General features: G+C 41.5%; 1 protein-coding gene across 1 annotated transcript; it reads right to left on the reverse strand.

The window, feature by feature from the left end:
- Positions 1-431: 431 nt before the first annotated feature.
- On the reverse strand, positions 432-13,830 carry LOC121611058 (phospholemman-like). Its single transcript, XM_041943437.1, has 8 exons — positions 13,681-13,830; positions 5,525-5,580; positions 4,767-4,799; positions 4,396-4,419; positions 4,125-4,199; positions 3,957-3,993; positions 3,719-3,762; positions 432-1,717 (listed from the first exon to the last, which is right to left on the reverse strand). Exons 2-8 carry the CDS (start codon positions 5,556-5,558, stop codon positions 1,698-1,700), a joined length of 267 nt encoding a protein of 88 aa, XP_041799371.1. The 5' UTR covers positions 5,559-5,580; positions 13,681-13,830; the 3' UTR covers positions 432-1,697.
- Between the last annotated feature and the right edge of the window lie 1,469 nt (positions 13,831-15,299).

Raw genomic sequence — 15,299 nt, forward strand, 5'->3', positions numbered from 1 at the left:
TTGTCATGTTTTCATTATGACAGTGTATTCTCTCAGTGTTTTCCAAAAAAGCTCAGAACTCGGTGACGCAACCTGAAAATGCTCGAGACAGCACTACACACTACTTGTACAACCATTGAAAAGTTACACATTGCTGTAGTTAGGGGACATTTTTACTGTGTATGTGCTTTGCAATTCTACAGCATTGTGCAAAAGAAAAATACCCTGTAGTCACTTATTTGGAACAAACATAAGAAAGACTCTTTTGGTAGAGCTGTGCACAAATGTGAACAATATAACAGTACATATTATAACTGATCATAGGTTAATCATTCTGGCACATCCAGAGGTTCCTGTCTGTCTGGCCACATAATTGTTCAATTTAGGAGACATTTCCAGGAAAAAATGATAAAGAAAGGTATAACATTTGCTTGACAGAATTTGATAACTAGTTCTATTCAGCATCCATGAGTATAGTTTATTTTGACTGACATGACATAAGCAAATGATAATGTTTAAAACAGCAGAGAATTGTATGAAAGCAACTGAAACATGTCCATAAACATTTGCAACTGCTTCAGAGGAAGGAGAAATTTCTACTATGATGTGCACAAATGACTAAATGTTGTGGAGGTTGAACTAAGAGTTATGAGAATTTTCATTCTGATCTGAGAAAAGCACCAAAGCGACTGAGAGAAACTGTATGTTCAATGTTTGCAGTGAAATGTTGAAATGATGTACTCCAGTGGACGGGCTAAAAGGCTAATGTGCAACAATAGTAATAATAATAAGAGTAAAACATAAGGATTGGGAAAAAAGGAATTTAAATAACGATATTCTAAAAACAAGAAATTCTAAATCCTGTATATGTAATATGAGTGTTAAAACTTTTGCACGCACATGCACACACTCACTCATTAAAACTCCATAGCTCACAGTTCGTTTCATTAACTCTTTTATAGAAACATGATAGAGTCTTTCTGCATCTCTGAACAGTGCAATCCACTACTTTCAACCATTACGCTAAACATGGGAATTAACAGATTAGCATGATTTATAAACACCGCTCTAAACACTCATGACTACTTGGATTTCATATACTTGACATGAAAGTTTGGACAGTGGGTTAGGTTGGTGACAACAAGCGACTAATATCTACATCAATGTTTACCTTACACATTCAGTACAGACATCAGAAGCAGCGCGAGACATTGACACAACCGACAGTATGCAGACACTTTTTTGGAAGTTTTTGGTAATAGGTTTGTGTTACCATTGTATGAATGTATGTTGCTTTCCGGCTCAATCAACCAAAACTGTCAACGATGAATCACAAAGCATTCACACTCAGTTATCGAAGGAATTGTCAAGAGGTTGGAAATGTCAGTTTCTTCATGTTAAAGCCTTATTTTTACCATCTAAATACCAAAAAATAAGTTCAAGTGACTGAAATGAAAGTGAAGTTGTGTGTAAAAGTGTGTGTAGGTCCGAGTGTGTGTGTGTGTGTGTGTGTGTGTGAAGGTGCAGGCTGCAGATCAGTAGCTCAGTTAGCAGGCAGAAAGCATCACACCTCATCGCAGGCACACACAAACTACTCTCTGTCGCTCTCTAACAATAAAACAAAAGCCTCTGGTTGGATGGTTCAGATCCCGCTGCTGCTCCTCCGTGTTATCTGGCGGCTGCAGGTTCGGGAAGTCAGCGTGTGTTCCGGTCGACGTCTAGCAGTCGCAGGAACGAGCTGCAGGCAAAACAGGAAGGCAAGTTTACAAATTCAATTCAATCAGTGATAATAATACACTGGGTTACACAAACACATAACCTACTAATTTAAGTTGCAAAATTTAAAGAACAATTCATCTGTGATTCAAACTGTGGTTCTACTATTATTTGATGCTTTATTTCTAATCTATAATATATGAAATCCTGATTAATTTACCTTTACAAGCCTTTTATATTCAAGTCAGTATAACCTCATACAGTATTCATTCCATTACAGGAATAACATGATGTTAAAATACTTTATTATTTGCATTCCTAAAACCATGCAAAAAGCCTGAGAAGATTTGTACATGTTTATTCACATTTTTGTTTTAGGCTCTGACATCCGCTAAAATCTTAGCGGCTGAAACTCGTCATGAGAAGTGGCTGTGATCATTCTCTGCATGTCGAGAACGAGATCAACAATGAACACGCGTACGCTCACTCAGGAACATGAGCAGGAGAAAGAGTGCGTGTGTGGAAACTGCCTGAGCACACAGTGCAGTATGTCCCTGTGGGCTCCTGCTGAGTTGCTTGCTAACATACTGCACACACACACAGACACACACACACAGACACACACACACATGCACAGTGTTTTTCCATATGGGCCACCTGAGTATTCTGTGTGCATCAAAGCTGTTAAAATCAAACTGGCTTGGTTTTCCAGTAGTGTCATCACAGCTTGAGCTCTGAAACTATGGTGGAAACCATTGGGTGTAATAAAAAGACAGTAGCATTATGGGAAGTGTAGCATCCTGCATATTTTATATATGCAGATTTTTATATATTACATATTCTTATTATATTACGGACTAAAATTGTTGGGTCTCTGAACTTGATGAAAGTATCTCTTTAAGTGTTAGAACCTGTGTCAGGAGCTATAGTAAAGGTCCTCCATGCATCAACAAGATCCTGGAGCAGTAAATAATGAGCCTGTAGTGTTTGAGTTTACTTGTGTTTAACCACTTGAACCTTAAGTTGTCTGACAGTCAATAAAACTTTTCTTTCTCCCATGCTAAAAGGCGTACACAGCAGATAACATGTATGCTCTTTATCTGCTTGTTCGTGGTTTACAGGAGCTGTACCGTGTTTGATTCATGTGGAATTTTCAGACCCGAGAATTCACCTCTTATGGCTGTACCGTGGCATAAAATAGGAGTTGCCTGTAAAACAAGCATTCATCTCCCTCCTTCTCTGCCTGCCAGACACCCAGAGTCCCACCACCTGTTGAACAGCGAGGTTCGTGGCATCAGAGTCCAGCACTATGGGAGCTTTCCATTCTGCGTCGGTGTTTATGTGTGTGTGTGAGACACGAGGCGGTTTACAGTGAAACAGATGGACAGAGTAAATATAACTTTAGACCTTTGCAGGATGTCAAGCCGTGTATCTTGCTGCACATGGGTCTACATACATGTGTACTACACATGCAGTATTGGGGGTGTTTTTTTAAGGTGGGGGCGAGGAGCAAAGACTGGTATATTTGTTTAGAATAAATAACTTGTGGTACTCTGCTCACTTCAGCGCTTGCCGTTGCTGCAGTCTGTCGAGAAAAGCGATCGTCTTTTCTGTTGACATTTACAGGAAACCTTAACTATAAACCCAGCCTCCTTTCTGGAGGATTTAGCAACATCTAGTGGTGAAACTGCAGATTGCAACCATCATCCACCCCTTCTTAGTGTGCAGGAGAATCTACGGTGGCTGTGAAAAACAAGTGCAACAAGTGTTGGTTTGTCTGCTCTGGAATACTGCAAAAACATGGCAGCTGATTATACACTAATGAAAACATAACTGTGAATATTATACTCCATCCCTGTCAACAGATCCCCCTACATGCGTCACACTGGTCCTTTACAAGATGTTTTAGTGGAAACCGGTTTTCTTTGTTCAGCTGTTCCAACTTTCACTTCTTGAAGGTGTCTGACACCCACGACAGTTATTAAGGTAAAGAAAGGTTTGCTGGTGGGTGAACTAACATTACCTTGGTCGGAGAGCATCTGCTGAGCATTGCTTCCTGTCCTCCGTCTGCAAAGAGAACCAGCAGGGAGTAAGAAAAAAGAAAAACAGGAGGCTTCTATGACATTTATCTGCCACTGCTCTGTTAACTAGCTTGGTCACACATACTGCTTTTACAATATATATAAGTAGGGAGCTTGTTGTTTGGAATTTCCAGTGTAATTACACAAATATCTTCCATGTTTAACTAAATGATAGATCACCTCTTGTCCTGGTTGAACTTGCACCTGCAGTGGCCACCTGGAACGAGATAAAAGAAGCATTGACTTTCTATGTGGTACCTGTTCGTATCTACCGTTGTCTGAGTCTGTTTATGACTATGTACGTCCGGATAAGGGTGTGCGTGTGTGTGCGTATAATTTGCATCTTACTGAGCAGGATGGTGATGCCAATGAGACAGAGGACAGCAGCTAGAATCAGGCCTCCAACACGCAGTCTGTGGTAGTCTGCATAAAGAGGCCATGGTAAGTAAATAAATATAACCAATCAAAAAAGCAATGCATGCAACAAAAGAAAATGCATGAGAAACACTTTTGAAAGTAAGTTCAGGGACAAACAGAGAAAGTTAATGTAATAGTTCATCTTCCTCGTTCCATTAACTTCTACATGAGAGTGAAAATAAGTCAGAAAACAATGAATTACCAAAGGTAAATGGGTCATCTTCCACTGTAGGGACAGAAATGAAGAGGGTCAGTTGACAGCTGGTTTGAACAGCAGATAAATGAGCATTTACAGACGCATCCACCTATCAAACAGTGACATAATAAAGTCAACAGTACAAAGTGAGAGGAGCTAACACAGTGGCCCAGTTTGATTCTCTCGCTAATGATTGACATAGCTGACCATCAAATCAGTACCTTTCAAACATCTCCCCCAATATGAGGCCAAAATGTAAAAAAGATGACTGTTATGGTTTGATGGTTCTCTTATCGTATTACTGTCACATCTAAATAAGGACGTTTTGATAAAAGCTATCAACCAAAATACTCAAATATTTGCTGTGGTGCACTTACAGTTCTGCTCTTCTGCAAACACCAGCGACACAACTGCAAGAGTTCAGAGAGACACACACTTAACAACAGTGCAACACAGCTGGAGGCATCTCATTTTGTTTATGAGGGATCGTTAGGGTGGAAAAGAAAAGAAAAATGTTTAATAGCTGCTGGTTTATTTGGAAGTACAGAATCATGTGGTCTAAACTGTTGAAATACTCCAAATAGTTTCACTTATATTGGTTTTGTGCACTTAAAACTGCACTAGCATTTTTTACATTTCCTGGTACTTTGGAGGAAAGGCGGGTGAGGGGGTATGTCTGTTATACTGAATCATTGACAAATGAAAGCATCAATGAATACAACGCTTCTTAAAAAGCTCTAAAATATGGGCTGTGCCCATTGAATATCCAGATCTGTTTAAAGATGTGACTGTTTAACCTATCTTCCTCCCTATCCCCCCATCGCTTCTCTTTTACACCACCTGAAAGAACTGCATTTGCTACCTTCACCTAATCAGCACCTCATTCACCATCTCACAGTGTTAGGGATTTGCTTTCTTACAGTACATTTCTATAGGACACATGATCACATCAGACGTCCAGACAGTTTAAAATGTCTCACCTCACCTTCCCACCTCAGACGTGTTAACTGACAACAGGCAATAAAAATAAAATCATTTTACTTTCTGACAGTTAAAAAGAGGAGGTTACAAACTGAGCTTCTGAGGATTTGTTCAGAAAAACTGTGATGAAAAGACTTTCAAGAGTTTTACTCACGTGTCACCAACACCAAAGCACAGATTTTTGACATCTTCAAGCTTGAGGCTGTGTACCTGCAGAGATAAATAGAGACACCGATATCAAGAACAATATAATCAACAATTAAGACGGTGAATACAAATAATATTTTTGCATGCAGCTCTGATTTCTAAGTTAGTTACCAAGCAAAAACCCTCAGAAATATTTAGAATTAAAATCATTGTCTACAAATGTCACGTCAACCGCCATTTGTGCAAAGTTCTGGTTGTATTAACATGAGGTTAATAACATTATCTCCAGTCCCAATGGCACAAATAATCCAATTGTAAAATGGGTGTGCGCACATGTTAGAAACCTGATTACTACACTCCAAACTGGCTCGTACCAGCCGACAGAGTCAACAGAGACCTTATGCAACAGTTTTATGAGGGGCAGTGAAAGGACGTAGACCCAGAGAAACAAACTCATCGCTCACACAGCACATGCATCCACACACACAAAGAAATCTGATCAAATGTAGACGGCCATAAAGTGGTCTCTGTCGTTCTCTTTCACACTCAGACGCACGCAGAAACTTGATCTGATGTTGATGGCTGCAAAGTGCTCTAATGGAGCCTTAACAGGAGGACGAGATCTCTCTGGGTAATGCATCACACTGCTGCCATGTCAAAGCTTCAACCTTCTTTTTTCTTGTTTCAGCTTTATTTCCCTACAGGCTTATTCCATTATGTGTAATGTGCGGTATGCATGTATCCATGTTGTCACCAGCTGCGACTCTCCAGACTTCTTTTAAATTAGATTTTGCATGCTGGCAAAAAAAATCCATGAGAATTTTATGAAAGTGCACTCACCCCTACAAAAGCTATTCCTGTCTGTAATGTCATTTCAATCTTATTTCCAGCGTACGTTAGTGTGTACATAGCTGCGATTTTCAAGTTCTGTCAGTGGAGATATTTGCTTTTCCATTCCATTAAAAATTGACAAAAAGATGAGTCTTAAATACTTCCAGTCAGAGTTCTCTCTCCTGACCCTGAGTCAGGATTTACAATCATCCTTAATGAACCTGTACATTTCCTGACGGCCGCAGTTACATCCCACACACTGTCTGAGCTGCTCTGCGTCCGTGCCGCGTTAGCTGCCGTGTCGAAGCAGCAGCGGAGGTAACATGTGCACGGGGAGGAGACACACCACAAGTGATTTTCCACTTACTGCTCTTTTCCACTCTGAACATGCCACAGTGAAGGGCAAACACACCCGTGCTCCTTTCAAACTGGTATTCACACACGGCGACTGAAAGCTGCATCATTTGGGTGACATCAAATTCATGTTGAGTTGACTTATTGACTGCTGTATCAAAGAGGTGATCTGAATACGAATACGTACGGTCTGTCCTCTCTGAGTGCTCCAGCCTGAGCTTCATGAAAACAATCTGGGAAATTGGAAACATTTTCTCATCTTTTATCTGAAGCTTTTCCTGTTAAGAAGGACAGTGGTGACTGAAAAAAACTCAAAAGATAAAACAGTGATGCAGGTTAAAGGCTGACGTTTTAAAAGGATCGCCATTTCAGTTATTTCTGCATTCAACAGCCCAGCACCCATTAGACCAACTGGTAACCAATGGTTAATTTTTAAGTTAACTGCCGCGCTTTTTTGGTGTAGTTGTGGACGCAGGCCATCACACGTCCACTGCATCAGTCGGACACTCAGCGAGGTTGTCTGATGTGTCATTGGATGGAGAGCTGTGAGTGAGGAGCACACTAGACTGCATCTTCCATGAAGTGACCAGCTGAGTCGTCCAGCAGTCAGTGGTCAGAGTTAGCTCGTCTGTCCTGGCTAGCTTGGCCCATCCTTGGTCTCCTCAAAGTCTTTTTCAGTGCATTAAGCTCCCGATGGCATAAAGTACACGGTTGCTAGGCACCAAATCCTCGCCCTCTACCACGCTGATTCGCAGCATATCGGTTTCAATCATTTGGCACACCAACTGGGCGATGGACTCTGAGCTGTTAGCCCCAGGTGAAGCAAAGTGCATGTGTGTATGCAAATTAACCTAAAGACTGCCATGTGTAACCTGTCAAAAATATTTTCGGTGCTTAACCGTTGAAATCCCAGAGTAGGTACTCGTTTTGCTTGTCTCATGCACAAACACGACAGCAGTAATCCACAAAGATACACACCAGTGCGCTAACTGTTAACAAGTAAACATGGATGTTTTATGAGGAAGTAAATGCATTCAGCGTGTTTGTTTGACCTCAAGGACACACACCATGCTATGCGGTGAATAACACTGACTGGAAACATTACTTTTGTTTGTTTACATGGAAACAGGGCATGGACAGACAGCATGAACGATGTTACAGTACAGACCCCGCTCCTAGATTTAAGTCGTTCTTGGTAGTTTACTTTGTAAATATCTGTAAGGACACACAAACAACAGTGACCTCTGAGACTCAAGAATGCATGTATGTAAAACAATGTGTCTCCCTCCTCTGCTGTTGATATTTGGAGTTTGGCAGAAAGGGAGAAAGGGAAGAGCAGGACGAGTGCTTCTCCCCTGGTGCCTCTCCACAGCAACCCGAGGCGAGGCAGGGAGAATGTAGAGGATGGGAAACAGGCCAACAACCACTAGAGAACCGTTTACCTCAGGAGAAAGACACACTGAGAGGAGAGTGAGGAGGAAGAGATGGAGGGCAAAGACAGAAAGAGGAGAGACGAGGACAGGGACGGAGAAGAGGGCAGGCTGATGGTGAGACTATTAGAAAAGGGAGGCAGAGATGAATGATGGGAGTAGAGACGTGGTGAGGAACAGAAAGCAGGGGAGTGTAAAAGAGGAGGCGCCTCCTTCTTCCTATCTGAAGATCATATTTTAAAGCAAATGTTGGTGTAAGGTGTGGAGTGTGTAAGACAAAGTCACAGCACCCAGGTGGATTAAATAACGTACAGTGTACACAATATGCTCGCAAAGCTGACAACGTTCAACATCAAGTATCAGTGGTTATCAGTAGTGTAAGCCTGAAAATACAGATTTTTTAGCTGTTGATCAATCTGCAGATTACTTTTTTGAAAAAATATTTCCTCTGTAAAATGAGAAAGTAGTGACAAATGATGATCACAATCTCCCAGAGCCGAGGGCAAGGCATTCACATCCAACTTGCAGTCCAAAACTCTACGATATTCAGTACACCAACATATAAGACAAAGAAAAGCAACAAATGCTCACACTGGAGCTTCATTTAGTTATAGTTTCACCTTAAACTTTTACAGAGTAAACAACGATCAGATTCAGTTGCAGAAAAAAGACTGTTCGGCTGATGCCAAAAAAAGCGTTATTACAAATATAGCCAAGAATTTCTGACGACTCATATCACGTAAAGAGTAGTCGATTTTCCCCTGAGGACAAACTTCCTGTGGAGCCTCTTCTCCAGCACCGCCTGGTCCAGGGATAAAGACTTTTCTGTTCTGGCTCTGTCACGCTACTCTGCCTGTCTCCGACTGTCCCTCGTTTTTTGTTTTCAGCTCTTGCTGCATCTCTTTCTCTTCATCTCTTTAGGGCTGTTTTTCCTCTTCTTTGTCTCTCACTGTGTCTCTACACCCTCAGCTTCTTCCTCCATGTCCTCCCTGTGTCTGTTTGATATTTTTTGCCACTTTTGTGAAAAGCTTTCCGAATGGCCCGTTTGTTTAAAACTACTGTTTCACACCGCTCTTCTGCTTTTGCTGAGCTGCTGTCTCCTCTCAAACCCTCTTCAAACCTCTTCTATACCACTTCCCTTTTCTGACACACTTCTGCACGTCCTTGCTCCTTAACCCGTCCCCTGTCCTCCCCTTTTGTTAAGTCTTTTCTACTCATTTATCCCTTCCCTTACAACCCTCCCAGGGTTTCTAGGCTCTCTGCCTGTCTCACGCTCATACAATATCATCTTCTCTTTGCCATCCCACTCCTCTTCTCCTCTCTCCACCAGTACGGTTACACAAAAGGCTGCAGGCCTGTCAAAAAAGTCTTAACTATGTTCAGTGAGTCAGGGACCCATCCACTACTTACAATGTTGTTTTGAAAAGTTTTCATAGAGACTATTTCCTTTCTAGTAAGTACTTCCCATAAAAGACAGAAATCTGTCCAGAGTATCAGGGATGAGACCTCCAACACACCGGCCAGCAGCGCACGCACACACACACACACACACACACACACACACAGAAAGGCCACCAGTTGGCTTTAAATGTGAGTGTTTACTCGCTTCTAAGTTAGGTGACAACACACAGACACCCCTGTGTGCACATACACACACAAACACGTGCAGTCAAGTCCTTTGAATAAGTGACACTTGTCTGTCCATTCTTGTAACACTATCCACTCTAAAAACTGCATATCCTGGTCAGGTGAGCAAGTGCCATATGAATCTATGACATGGTGGGGAGAATAGATACATATATATTAAAGGTTTATGTGTGAATGACAAATATCCGCTACCGCTCATCAAGTTATTGTACTGTGTGTTTGCACTGAGTTCGTAGTTACGCCGTCTCAATGCTGCTTTGTTGTTCAATCCAAAAACCAGACAGTTTGTGTTCCCTCTATTTTGTGTTAGCGTGACTTGTACGTGTGTGTCTCTTAGTCCCTGTTTTTGTTTTACCACCCCCCCACCCCCCACAACACACACCCACACCCACCCCTTTGAATGCTGGACCCCTGTGTGTGTGTGTATGTGTTCCTGTACTGCACAACAAAGACAGCTGGCTATTCTCAGTGGCATTTTTTATTCCTAAATTAGCAGCACTGGATTCCAGTGTGCAGCACATCCTTTATGACACACACACACACACACATACACACACACACACGCAGATGCACGCAGACACACACAGGAAAGACTCGTCAAGGACTATCACAACTGGGAAACAGTAGATTATTCCTCCCTTCACTTTACCAGTGCACTAAGGAATGTAATGAAATCCAATAATCTTACATCATTTTACCACTACAGTGGTCAGACATGCACATTATGTTTCTCTGGTTGATTTCTCCCTGATTGATAAAGCACATGACCTCAGATCTCAGGGTTCTTGAATTATTAAAAAGCAGACTACAAAGTGGACTTCATTGTCTTTGTCTCGTCTTTGTCTTCTTAGCCAGGTGATAACAGCTAACAGCTTCTGACCAAAGATGAGTTTCACCAAATAATACTAAAGTGTTGACTCCATTAAGGTGTTGTAGGAAGAATAGGAAAGAGAGATAAAAAGGAAGAGGGTGGGAATCCAGTGGAGGCAGTTCACTCGTGAAGAAAGGGAAAGAGGGACGGACAGGGGTGGGAAAAAAGGAAAAGCACAAACAAGATATCAAGTTTGGAAATAAGTGAGCAAGACAGGCAGAGAAGACGAATGAAAGCCTGGGGGAATGAGAGAGGGAGGCAGGAAGAGGGGAGAGAGTGCGGTTGGGAAAGAGAGGGAATGAGAGGGGACACAAACAGACAGACAGACAGAGGGTAAGAGGGAGTGGAGCATGCTAGAGCCATGAGTCACACATGGTAACCACAAGGCTAGCAGCGAGCGGCTAGCAACAGACTGCACGCTCCTCACTCTGCACTCTTAATCAGGGGATAAAAGGATGGAGCACATTTCCCTCCTTTCAACTCCCCTTCCGCCCATTAAACTTTTCATCTTGCACATATTGATTAGTAACTGCTCTAAAAAACTTTGCGAAAGACCTGACGTTCTCATTTTACTAACACTTGGACATAATCTCAGTGTTGTATTAAATGAGCTGTAAGTAAACATATCTGCACTGGTTAACAAATCAGAAATGATGAGCCGTGTCTCTGCTGAGCTGCAAATGAAAGCTGTGTGGTTACGTAGGGAACACACAGAAGGTCACAGTCACATGACCGGTATAAAATCAATGTCTTCTTGTTGAGGTTTCTAAATTTGTGTTTGTGAGCCACCGAAGCGATGTGAAGAAAGGTGAGGAGAAAGTGTGTCTTGCTCTCTCTTTCTCCCCTCCACCTCTCTCTACTGTCCTCCTCTGGCTTTCTTTTTTAAGAACTGTGGTCATGTGAGGAGGGGTGAGGACAGCGAGCTAAGTCTCTTTCACCTGAGGAAAGACAACTCTGTCTGTCGCTGCCTTTGTTCACCCTCTCTCCATTTCTGTCTGTCACCCGTTAACCTCTCTCATCTCTCCCTGCCTCATGTTACTCTCTCTGAAAAACTCATTCATATCAGGAGCATTAATGCATGTTCAAATCAGTCAAAAGCAACATGCAGTAGATATTGTCATGTAGACAGCTGAGAGTTGGACGTGTGATTTATCTTTGCCTCTCTGTGCCTTTGTTCAAAATTATCTATTGTGTTATGCACATATCGCTTTTTTTTTTTTACTGGCACAACATTTGGCCCCTGACCCTGGTGTCATCATTTAAAAATGTTGTCTATTTTTGTCACCAAGTACAGATTGCACGGCAGAAACATTTTCATATTTGTTAGTCTTGGCTGAAATCATTTTCACATTGTGTCTGAGCACTAAAATACCAAAAAAAAATACATATTTGGGACTATAGATTGAAAAAAAACTCTAAAATCAAATCTTTGTTGCTAAGCAAGCATAGTCATGTGTTGCGGGGCATTATATTGATTAGTCTGACAGAAATGTTTGTGATCCACAAGGGGACATGTGTGCAGACAAATGACCTGTTATATATACAGTATATACACAGAATTTCATTATGATGTGGAGTTTTGCAGGAGTAATTGACTTTTTGCAGATAGGTTGCAAAAGGCTACGTTAGTAAGCATTGCACATGTCTAAGGTCATGGCAACAACCCTGAAAAGACAACATATTTCACAACTGCAGTGGATCTTGTATAATTGATTCCTCCATGTATGTGGTTCAAATTTTGGTGTGAAATTCACATTTGTTCCATGATTCTGAGGAACGGACACTAAAAACCTGTTAACGTATAGCTTCTTGTTTCACCATGCATCGTGTGGATCTATAACCATGGATCATATTGTGACATGTGCATATCTGTCCCTTAATAACCTGTTAACTGCTCAAGGCATTTTGCCAACCACCTGAGTGTTCCCCATAAACAAAGCAAAAATCACTTAGAAGCCTCACTTATGTTTGTACTGAAAGAATTAGTCAATAATGAATCAATAGAAAATTGATGGATGACAATTTTGGTACCCATCAAGTGAAAACAGTTCTTTTTTTTACTATAACTAACCTAAATCATTGATTCATTCCGACAAACAATCAATATTTTCCAGTCCTTTCTAAATTACAGTCCTACATTTTACAGCAGAATTGGATGGCTCCTGTGTCTGTCCTTGTGCCACATAGTAGCAAACTGTTATCAACACTGCTCTTATCAGCTGGCCTTTTCACACACACACACACACACACACACACCAGCTTACAGTATATGTTCAATAAAGCAGTATGACAATATAGGAAAATTCCACAAGGGGAGGTCTTCAGGGTAAAATGTCTCCATTTGTGGCTTTGGATGATTTAGTTACATGCTATCTAATGCAATGAACACACGTCAGGCTGTGCCATCTGGATTTATTTTGACTGTTTTTCTCTTATCAGGTGGTTTTAAACAGAGATTTAAGATATAAACAGGCACAGTGTATCTATTTTTTAAGTAAATCGATGCACTTTAAGTGCTTTCAGTGTACCTTTTTAAAAATTAGTTTACAGTTTGTGATCAAAGCGCGTGAAGGAAGACTATCCTGGGCCGTTACGCACGTTGGCCCCTTGGGCGCGTGCCGCTCCATTGTCCTGACACCGGTCGGCTCGAGGAGAAATGTCAGCCGGACATTATGACATATGTTACGCTGGACTTTCACATTTCCAAAAGTCAGACTTTTCTCGGGAGAAATGGTTGGTTGTAGATTTCATTCGAGCCTGTTTGAGTTTTTCTGTAACCGACCGAGCCAGTTAATAAGAACTACAGTGATTTATCCGTTTTCCATCACATGCAAACCTGTTCAGAAGCTAGCGTTAAAGGTATCCTTAGAATTAGCCCAACTTAAGCTAAGATGTGCCTCCGCTGCCTACAAAGATGCTCACGGACATATTTGGAAAACTTGGACTTCATAAACAAATGTCCTCAAATGAAGAAAAGAGTTGAGGAGACAGCCATATGAGAAGTATTAGCCTCTTTTGTCCAACACTTACCTCTGACACGTTGTTTTAAGCAGCGATAAAAAGGAGGAAATTTGTCACGAGCACGCGGATGGCTGACTCAGAACTGGCGACTTTTCTCCACACAGTGCGCCAACACCCTGCCTTCAGCACTGGGACACTCAACAGGTTGGCTTGGTTTTAGAAAAGGGGGCTGAGTTAAAAATGGTCGAGTTTCGTCAGTGGGTCCTGATCCCGGGTCGGTTTCCGCGGTATGGCTGCCAATTGAAGAATGAAGACGAGCGGGGCGTGGAGGCTGATCCAGAGTCAGCGCAGGGAGCCCGGAGGAGGAGTGGAGCTTTAAATGTTCGCTTGACGACAACGAAGATGTCGAAGTTTGCCGAGTTAGGCTGATCTACTTGGCATGTGAGTTATGGACGATTAAAAGCACAAAACGACACCAGGGCTGTAATAAACATTCACTGTAATTATAATTTAGTATAGAACAGTAACAGAGCTTAATGGAAACTCCAGAAATTTACCATTTTCAGTCATAGAAGCTAAAGTCATTAAAGGTCATAAAGTAAAACTGCTTGATCTATGCATTACATTACATGTGTGAAAAACAGCACTCATATTGCAATTTGGTTTAGCATACCAATATTTATTAGAATGTTGGATGTGCGCTCCAAAGGTTTTCTATTCTTGTCAATATTGAAATGTTTGACCACATGGGTAATCTAACACTATATTTTAACATACAGCAAAACATGCAGTGAACAGCAGGCGATACTGACTAAACATCAGATTATGATCCAAATGATGCACTGTTTCAGTAACTATATGCAACATTATGGTTATGACTAAACTAAGCAGCATATGTGAGATATGCTGTGAAGGTCCATGTGCATTTACAGGGACAAACATATGTGAATATAAATGACACTGATTTCTATATCAGTACAGAGCTGGACACATTTTCAAAACAGAAACACATGAGGGGGGGGTTTATTTAATTCATCTTAGTCATGACATGTCGATCTATGAGACTGCTTTCAAATCTTGCATAATTTCAGCAGTACTTCACTTTTTATTTATTATTTTAATAAGTGGTATTTCCTTCCACAGGTTTGTGCAGGTATAATCACCTAAGTTTGTGTGTCCCCCCCCCCCCCCGCACACCCAGTCTCTCCACCCCTGCCTGTCAGCTCCTCTTCCTGGCCGAAACCGGTTTGTCAGGCGCGATATCAGATTTCACTGTTGTCATCTTCCACTTTTCTACAAGGTAAGAGACGAGGGCGGGGCGGCAGTTAGCGTGGCAGTTTGGGAAGAAGACAGAGAGACGACAAAAGGGGAAGCAAGTCACATGTTAAAATTCAGACACAGACACAAGCATGCGCAGACATTTTTGTTAGGGAGTCTTAAGAGAGAAACATACTTGGCCTTTCCGGAGCACCTGTTATCTGTGAAGGCAAAGTAGGATGTGTTACTGAGGTTACACACACTGTTCTGTCCTTGTCACTATTCAGATATTGGCATCACTCTGAGATTTCACTCAGGATTTAAAGAGAAATTATGCACACTAAACTTTTTACTTATAACTGTGGTTCACATGACTCAGTATGGGTGGCTAATGTCTTTCATTTCAATCTTAACTCATTTGCTGTAGATAT

This window comes from Chelmon rostratus, chromosome 8, assembly GCF_017976325.1.
Source record: "Chelmon rostratus isolate fCheRos1 chromosome 8, fCheRos1.pri, whole genome shotgun sequence".
Taxonomy (NCBI): Eukaryota; Metazoa; Chordata; class Actinopteri; order Chaetodontiformes; family Chaetodontidae; genus Chelmon; species Chelmon rostratus.